At 31.2% G+C, this 9,444-nt stretch overlaps 1 protein-coding gene across 2 annotated transcripts; it reads left to right on the top strand.

Annotated features, from left to right (window-relative positions):
• The first annotated feature begins 1,581 nt into the window (after positions 1 to 1,581).
• Positions 1,582 to 9,228, top strand: LOC110613014 (lupeol synthase). 2 transcript variants are annotated; one of them, XM_021753916.2, is made up of 19 exons: positions 1,582 to 1,600; positions 2,882 to 3,085; positions 4,514 to 4,699; positions 4,778 to 4,867; positions 4,941 to 5,138; positions 5,257 to 5,341; positions 5,477 to 5,643; positions 5,790 to 5,978; positions 6,071 to 6,184; positions 6,298 to 6,417; positions 6,556 to 6,678; positions 6,773 to 6,871; positions 7,110 to 7,166; positions 7,498 to 7,544; positions 7,657 to 7,800; positions 7,875 to 8,052; positions 8,250 to 8,330; positions 8,412 to 8,495; positions 8,719 to 9,228. In XM_021753916.2, the coding sequence occupies exons 2-19, from the start codon at positions 2,885 to 2,887 to the stop codon at positions 8,839 to 8,841; spliced, it is 2,286 nt and encodes a 761-aa protein (XP_021609608.1). In that variant the 5' UTR covers positions 1,582 to 1,600; positions 2,882 to 2,884; the 3' UTR covers positions 8,842 to 9,228. The 2 variants fall into 2 exon arrangements, with proteins under 2 accessions (XP_021609608.1, XP_021609607.1); XM_021753915.2 differs by lacking the exons at positions 1,582 to 1,600; positions 2,882 to 3,085 and adding an exon at positions 1,606 to 1,806.
• Positions 9,229 to 9,444: the final 216 nt, after the last annotated feature.

Raw genomic sequence — 9,444 nt, 5'->3', positions numbered from 1 at the left:
ACCAGCAAAATCCATGGGGTGAGAATATGATCCACTCCCTGGAGAAAATCCAGAGTGAATTGAAGTACTTGCAGTCAAAGCATTCTTCCCTTTCACCAGTTGTGTAACCTCTTGCTTCAATGAACTTAACATGGTTGTTAGTTTATTGATTCTAGTTGCTATGTCAGGGTGATCCAGAGGATTGTCCTCTTCAGTGCTACCCCCTTCTACTGTAGCCAACATTTTGGTGTTCTTATAACCTCTAACTGACTGTTTTCTAGCCTTGTTCTTTAGTTTATACCATTCAGGATAACCAATTAACTTGAAATAACCCTCTCGTAGGTGACCATCCATGTTACAAAAAGTACAATGATCCTTTTTTGTGCCTGACTTTCTTTGTCTCACTTATGTTTGTGTTTGAGCTTTGTTAAGCAACACAAGCAACTCAGTACTTTCATTCATGGTCCCAAGAATTTCTCTTTGGGATTCAAATTTTACCACCATTGAATATGCTTTATTCACAGTTGACAGAGGATCCATCCCAAGGATTTAATCTCTCACGAATCCAAACACATCGTTTAGACCTATAAAAAACTGCATCAGCTTGTTTTTGTTTGTTATTTCAGTGATGGCCATAGAAGCGCCACATGTATATGGAGGGAGACTCTCCATAGACCTTAGGTCATCTCAAAACCTCTTTAACTTGGTAAAGTAGACAGAAACAGAGATATTCTCTTAAAAGATAAGAGAGATCTTTCAGTGCAACTCATAGATCATAGGATCGTTGCATTCACCAAACCTTTCAGAAATCTCCAACCAGAGATCTCTTGCAGAGGTAGTGTAGATAAAGTCATCTACTAATTCTTTGGAGATCGAGTTCAGAATCTAAGATGTGACCATGAAATCACACCTCTTCCTCTACTTGTAATTCTCATAATCTTTATTAGGTATCGAAATTATTCTTTTGACAAAATCTAACTTCATCTTGGCTCCGAGAGCTATCCTAATGGCCCTACTCCAATATAGGAAGTTAGTTCCTACAAAAGGAGTAGAGACCAAGACTTGAATGATCGAACGACTGTAGGCTTAATGAATCTTCCATTCCTTGAACAAGGATATGTCCTTTTCCGGTCACCGCCATTGATATCTAGTCTTCACTGGTGTTACCTCGATCTGCCATCATTTACTCAGGCATTTTCACTCGGATCTTATTGCATGCAAGAGGAGAAGCGGCACCGAAAACTCAAACCCTAGACTCTGATGCCATGAACAAAGAGAAGAAAATTTTTTTCTTGTTTATTAAGAATAAAAGTAACATTACAATGAATGTCCGAAGGGAAAAAATGCTTATATATACACTAACATGTCACGTGACTCAGGACCACAAGTGAAAGAAAAATAACTATAAATTCTCTTTATAGAAGAAGAGAACACAATAGTATAATTACATTTTAGCTTCAAAAACTATTACACTGCAGTAAACTCAACACCTACCGCATGCTTCTCTTTAATGGAGTTTCCACCGACATCGTACTTTCCATCTATAAATAAACGTGTGTTGCAAGGTGTTGACACCCACATAGAGAGAGAGAGAGAGAGAGAGAGAGAGAGAGAGAGAGAGAGAGAATGTGGAGGCTTAAGATTGCAGACGGTGGCAAAAGCCCTTATATATACAGCACAAACAATTTTCTCGGAAGACAAATATGGGAATTTGATCCTAAAGCTGGCACTTCTGAAGAGCTAGCTCAGGTTGAAGATGCTCGTCTAAATTTCTGGGAAAATCGATTTCTGGTGAGGCCTGGTTCTGACCTCCTCTGGCAGCTCCAGGTATTGTGTATATATACATATATAGCTCACAACATTTTAGCACTGTCTTTTCCTTTTAATATTTTTTATTTTGAATATCTATCTATAACAATTTGATGAGTGATTTATTTATTTTGACCCACATAATAGATTATTTCTTATTTACTTCCTCTTTTAAAAAAAGTTATTTTCATTATTTTAAAATATTATTACTTTTTTATATATAATTTTTAACATATTTTATTAAAATAGCAATAAAAATAAATTATTTTATTAAAAAATATTTTTTTGCAAACGAACTGAATTTAAATTGTTAAAAATAAAGTATTTTATGAAGTAATTCGGTTAGATAAAATTTGATAAGTTATTTTTATCTAAAATGTAATTAAATTTATCAATTTGTCATATAATTTGTTAACTTCAGGTTATTTTTTGTTGAAACTTTAAAAATAAATTTACTATCTAAAAAGTAAATTCATATATTAAATATTTATATCATATATTTTTAAAAAATAAATCTGTTAAAAATATATTATTTTTAAAAAATATATTTCCGAAAAATATAGTTCTTCCAACTTAATAAGGGGCTAAGAGAGGAGAGTGATAGATAGGAGAGAAATAGAAATAACAAAGGAGGAGAGAGAAGTAACGAATAAAGGACACAATAGACAATACACAGAGAAAACAGAAGAGAAGGAAAGAGACGTAACTGGGAGGCAGAGACAAGACAAGACAATAGATTAGAAGAGATAAGTATAAATAGGATGAGCGGTGGGGGAATAAATAACTATATTAAAAATAAATGAATAAATTTTAAAAATATAATAATTAATTAGCAAATATTTTTATTCTGTTAATTAGAAATTACATAATAATTTTACATGTCAAATTTAAAGAAAGAATTTAAGAATATGAACAATATAATTTTCATAATACAAAAAATAAAATATTATTGATAATAAAATGCATACAATAAACAATGACTTAACAACACGTGTCAATAGTCATATGAAGCTTAAAATTCTTTCAAGGATATATACTCGAATTATTCTGCAACACACGAGAGATTTAAGGACATACCTTTAGAGAGAGAGAAAGCATGTGGAGGCTTAAGATTGCAAAGGGCAGCAAAAGCCCTTACATATATAGCACAAATAATTTTCTCGGAAGACAAACATGGGAGTTTGATCCTGAAGCTGGCTCTCCTGAAGAGCTCTCTCAGGTTGAAGATGCTCGCCAAAATTTCTGGGAAAATCGATTTGTGGTGCAGCCTGGTTCTGACCTCTTCTGGCAGTTCCAGGTATTATATATAGCTCAAAACATCTTCACACTGTCTGAAGAGATTTCTTTTATATATATATATATATATAAATTTACTATATAATCTCTTGTTACGTGAAAACTAAATACATATATATATATAAGTTTAGAGAAAAAATATTTCTAAATCAAAATGATTTAGGTCGGTAAACATTTAAAAAATAATAAAAAGAAATTTAAAAGCTTAACGCGGTAATAATTTTTTAAATTTTTTTAAATATTAAAAATAATTATATTACGATCTTTGAAAATTTAATACTATTTTCAATTTAATCCCTATTTTTTTAGACAGTAACCAATTCAATCCTTAAAATTTCATGTTATTAATAAAATATACATTTTCTAAAATTTAGTGTTAGCCATAAAAAATAAATAAACTCTAAATTTTTAATTTTTTTTTAAATTTTAACATATTAAAATATTTTATAAAAGTTTTATAGTAAATATTTTTTTCATATAATTTTTTAATCTTTTAACTTTTCTAAATCTCTAATTTATAGCAAAATATTTTATTATAATTTTATATTAAATATTTTTTTAATTTTATTAAGATAAGTGAATTTGATATAAATTAAAAATTAATAAATTTAAAAGTTATGAATTTGAGTTTACATAATAAATAAAATATTTAATAAAAAATTGATATAAATATTTTAATAAAAATAAAAATTAAAAAATTTAGAGTTTAAAATTTTAAGAATTTATATAATAAAATATTTAATATAATATTATTATAAAATATATTGATATATATTAATATATTTTATTTTTAAATTAAAATTGAATAATAGAAAATTTTTATTTTATTAAAAAATATTTTATATTATAAATCTATGTATATTTAAATAGTTTTATATTTATATAGACCTATTATTTATTTCCACTATAAATTTATATAAACTCGAATTATATAAATCTTTTATATATTTTTTAAAAATAAAAATTTATATGATTTTTTTATATATTCTTTTAAAAATAAAAATAGACACATTAAAAAAATAATGCACTAAAAAACAGTGTAAAAGAGATTTTAAAGTAAGTCTAATTAAATTTCTTTATTTTCATTATGAGCTAACTAAGTCTTATTTAAAATTTTCTATTAATAAATAAATTATAATTTTACTTAATAGCTAAATAAGTCTCGATTTATTATAATATTTTTAATAATAAAATATTATTTTTAATTTAAATATAAAATTTTAAAAAATATAAAAATGTAGTAAATAATTTTTAAAATTATAAAATAAAATTTTATTTTAAAAAACATTATATCAGATTAAAACTTATTTGACAAGTATTAGAGGTTTAAATTAGAAAAAAAAAATAAAAAAATTCAGCGTATTTGACGTTATTAAAAGTATGGAGTCTTAATTGGAATTATTTGACCATCTCTTGTGATCGAATACAGTTTCTAAGGGACAAAGAGTTTAAACAAACAATTCCTCAAGTTAAGGTTGAAGATGGCGAAGAAATCACAGTCGAAACCGCTACAGCTGCTTTAAGGAGGAGCGTCCACCTGCTCTCAGCCTTGCAGGCCAGTGATGGCCACTGGGTCGCTGAAAATGGAGGGCTCATGTTCTATATGCCTGCTTTGGTGATTATTCTCTCAATCTCCATTATGATCACTAATTTTCCTCGTAACTCTATTATCTAACTGCAATGTTTCTCGCAGGTCTTTTCTCTGCACATTACAGGACATCTTAACAATGTGTTTTCTGCAGAGCATCGCAAAGAAACCTTGCGTTATATATACTGTCATCAGGTATAAATTTTCCATAATTTGGAGATTACCTTTTCTTGTACTGAATTTTAAAATCACAAATTCTACGTTTCAGAATGAAGATGGTGGATGGGGAATACACATTGACGGTGGAAGCACAATGTTTGGTACAGTTCTCAACTATATTTGTATGCGTATACTTGGCGAGGAACGCGATGGTGGCAAAGATAATGCTTGTGAAAGAGGGAGAAAATGGATTCTTGATCATGGTGGTGCAATTGCCACATCCTCTTGGGGGAAGACATGGCTTTCGGTATGATCATATTTATAGTTGGTAGAATGAATTTATTTGTCTTCCATATTAATTCTATGTAAATGGTTTCACCATATTTGATTTTAGTTCCAAATGGTGGAAATTTCCTGTACTGTAGATACTTGGTGTGTATGAGTGGGATGGAACCAACCCTATGCCCCCAGAGTTTTGGGCCTTTCCTAATATTTTTCCCCTTCATCCAGGTTTCCATATATATATATACATATGATTCTCATTCTTTTGGGTTTACATGATTTTAAGTGTTTAATTTGAACAAGGGAAGAAATTGGTCTTCTCATCTTCTTACATAATCACCATACATTATTGCAAAACTGCAGCAAAAATGTTCTGTTACACTCGACTCACTTACATGCCTATGTCATACTTATATGCGAAGAAGTTTGTTGGTCCAATCACGCCTCTCATTTTGCAAATAAGGGCAGAAATCTATAATGAACCTTACCACAAAATCAATTGGAAGAGCGTACGCCATTTATGTGCAAAGGTGAGATTTTGGTGTTCAGATTTTTGCTTTTCAAGAATTGATATGCAAGATTTTATAGCATTTTTTTCTTTTACAAGGCGACTTTTGAAACCACTAACCGTCCAGAAAAAATAGTGTGATATATCAAAAATGAACTGTTATTGCAGGAAGACAACTACTATCCTCATACTATGCTACAAAAATTGATGTGGGATGCCCTTTACACATTTAGCGAGCCTCTTTTAACCCATTGGCCCTTAAACAAATTGAGAAAAAAGGCTCTTAAAATAACGATGGAACACATTCATTATGAAGATGAAAGCAGCCGATACATTAACATTGGATGTGTTGAAAAGGTAATTCTATTAAAGATCAAAAGAAGAAATGTATTGTAGATATAGTACTGATAAAATAACTTTTGTCTACACTGTATATTCAAATGGAGCAGCCACTTTTTATGCTTGCTTGTTGGGTTGAAGATCCCAATGGGGATGCTTTTAAGAAGCATCTTGCTAGGATAGAAGATTATATTTGGATAGGAGAAGACGGGATGAAGTTGCAGGTTGGTATACAACTCACATATATGTATTACTGTGCTTGATTTTGAAAGTATCCGAGTAGAAGAATCTTACCAGAAGTAAGAATGGAATATGTAAGTGCTGAATTCAATGGCAGAGTTTTGGCAGTCAAACATGGGATACAAGTCTTGCCCTCCAAGTTTTGATTGCTAGCAATCTCTGTGATGGATTAGGACCTACACTCAAGGAAGGGCACAACTTCCTCAAGAATTCTCAGGTTTCCATTTTTATGAACTAAAATGGTTTCTTCATTTCACCACAAAAAAATATTATGTACAACACGAAAGTTATTTTAACTTTATTTTGTTTTGATTTGTTTTATTATATGTTTTTTTATCCCTTTCAAATCCAAAAGTTAACTGAGAATCCTTCTGGCGACTACAAAAGAATGTTTCGTCATACATCCAAAGGAGCTTGGACTTTCTCTGATAAAGATCATGGATGGCAAGTTTCTGACTGCACCGCAGAAAGTCTCAAGGTAAGTATTACTTTTGCCTAAAGCTTAAGCAGATTGAGAATAAAGCATTGTGATAAGTTCTATCTTCTTCACTAATTTCTCATGTGTTCCATAGTGTTGCCTACTTTTCTCCATGATGCCTCCTGAAATTGTTGGTGAGAAAATGGAACCTGAGAAGATGTATGATTCAGTCAATGTAATACTTTCTCTTCAGGTAATGATTAGTTACACTGAAACAATCTCATTCGATTAATAGTACAGTGATAAAATGTTTACCTCATTGTGTAGCAAAAGTAAATTCAATTTATCCTGTCATTCTTTTCCCTCTTCCCTCTTCACTTGAACGAGAAAGAGAATATCTTTCTAGTACCTCTATATTCGCTTGTATTTGCTCCTTGCTAGTGCATAATTTCATAAATTAACATTATGATCAATTTTATAAACTATTGCAGAGTAAAAATGGTGGTTTCTCAGCTTGGGAGCCAGCAGGAGGAGGATCATGGTTGGAGGTAGCTAATTAACAATGAATCAAACTACTTAATAAAGCTTTCTTTAAAAGCTGCTTGTATTTTATTAGAGATATATTGTCAATCTCAAAATCTTTATTTTCTATATCCAAAAATATGGAATAACTGTCCTTATTACTATCCCTAGCTAAAAAAAGCTTCATTTGAACCTATTTTTGAAACCTTATTACCTAAATAGAAGTTCAAATGGACGATTCTTCAATATGGCATCATTTGAAGTGTTTTTCCAAAGGGTCCAGTGGTATTAATTTGTTTGAATAATTGTTAGGTAAAAACCTTGTACATTGATTGACCTGTCAATTGTTTCTACCAGTGGCTAAATCCTGTGGAGTTTTTGGAGGACCTTGTAATTGAGCATGAGTAAGATTCTTGTATCGTTTTCATTTGTAGAATGCTATATTAGTCTCAAAACCTAGCTATAGCCTATAGATACCTTAATTTGCCCAGAAGACTAGTAAAAGTAGTGATTCAGGTATGTGGAGTGCACTTCATCATCAATCCAAGCACTAGTGCTGTTTAAAAAGTTGTACCCAGGGCACAGAAAGCAAGAGATTGAAAGTTCCATTGCAAGTGCTGCAGGGTTCATTGAAGACATACAAAAACCTGATGGTTCATGGTATGGTTATATGATTTGGTTTTGGTGTTTACTTCTTGTTAATGCAAAAATTAACAAATATCTAATTATGAAAGGTATGGAAATTGGGGAATATGCTTCACCTATGGTACATGGTTTGGCCTTGGAGGGTTAGCTGCTTCTGGCAGAACATATGAAAACTGTGCTGCTATTCGTAGAGGTGTTGATTTTCTACTCAAATCACAAAGAGACGATGGTGGATGGGCAGAGAGTTACTTTTCATGTAGAAAGAAGGTAAATCTTTGGCTTTACGTAATATATACATTTCTTTTTTCAATATCTTGGAAGGCAAGGGATGTGAATGTATTAGAAATTCAGCTTCTACAAGGCGGCATACACTCAACCCCTGGGTATTACATGATAATATCTAGGTGCTTTTTGATTCTATAAGTTCCAACCTCATGTACTTTGGTTCAATGATTTGAATACAGGTTTATGTTCCTTATGAAGGTAATCGATCAAATTTGGTACATACAGCATGCGCTCTGATGGGTTTGATTCATGGAGGGCAGGTTAGTTTACAAATCAATTGAACTATGGTTACATGATTATTGTTTTCATTCAAAGTTGTTCAAAATTTTCTTGGAAACAAGGCCAAGAGAGACCCCACGGCTCTTCATCGTGCTGCAAAGTTGTTAATCAATTCTCAAACAGAACTCGGTGATTTTCCACAGCAGGTATCTCATATTGCTCTCTTAACTTAAAAGAAAAAAAAAAGATTAAAAAAAAAAGAAAAAGAAGGAAGAAAGAAAGAAAGAAAGAATCCAGAACTCTTAATCCAGTAACTGAATTGCATAATCTTATGATTTTGTAATACTCGTATTGAGTTTGAATTTACTATGTCTATTGTCCAACTGCCAGTACTTGAAGCCATTGATGATCTTCTTACATCTATGGCAGGAATTGACAGGAGTATTCATGAGGAATTGCATGATGCACTATGCATTGTACAGGAATACTTTGCCCATGTTGGCTTTGGCAGAATATAGGAAGCATGTTCCATTACCTTCAGGAATTATATGAAATCAATCAGGGACTATTAGTAGCACCAATAGAAACCAAGAAGCCTGCTAATCAATAACTGGGTATTTAATTCAAATGGATTCACTACTTTGTGATGATAGATGAAGGGAAGATAGAATAATGGTTATGATAGAATATAGAGATATGCCAGTTCTGATATCAACTACTTTCTGCATTTAAAATTTGATGGTTATTGCACAAGAACACAATGGATTATAATGGATGGCAGAGCTACTAGGGTATGAACAAATACGAAACCTGTGATTAAATGGAGGCTGTACCCACCAGTATGAATAAGCAAGGAAGGTTTGAGCTTCCTGAATATATGTATTATGAACAAGTGTGAACTTTAGGTACCGAAAATATTTGTTATATTATATTATTGTCCGTCATCTGTGTATGAATAATAGTTTTTTAAGGAAAAATTATTTTCTAGTTCCTAAGATTTAAGATAATTAATGAATGTGCTTTTCATTTTTACTTCCGTCCAAATTGAATATCCCTCCATCCATTGAATCTATTAAGTAATGATTTGTACATAGTCAAAGGTGAGAATATTATTTGTTTCCAAAAATATTCTTATCTCTAACCCATTCAATCTCT

This window comes from Manihot esculenta, chromosome 4 (genome assembly GCF_001659605.2).
Source record: "Manihot esculenta cultivar AM560-2 chromosome 4, M.esculenta_v8, whole genome shotgun sequence".
NCBI classification, from domain to species: Eukaryota; Viridiplantae; Streptophyta; class Magnoliopsida; order Malpighiales; family Euphorbiaceae; genus Manihot; species Manihot esculenta.
This window is presented reverse-complemented; position numbering and strand designations above follow the sequence as displayed.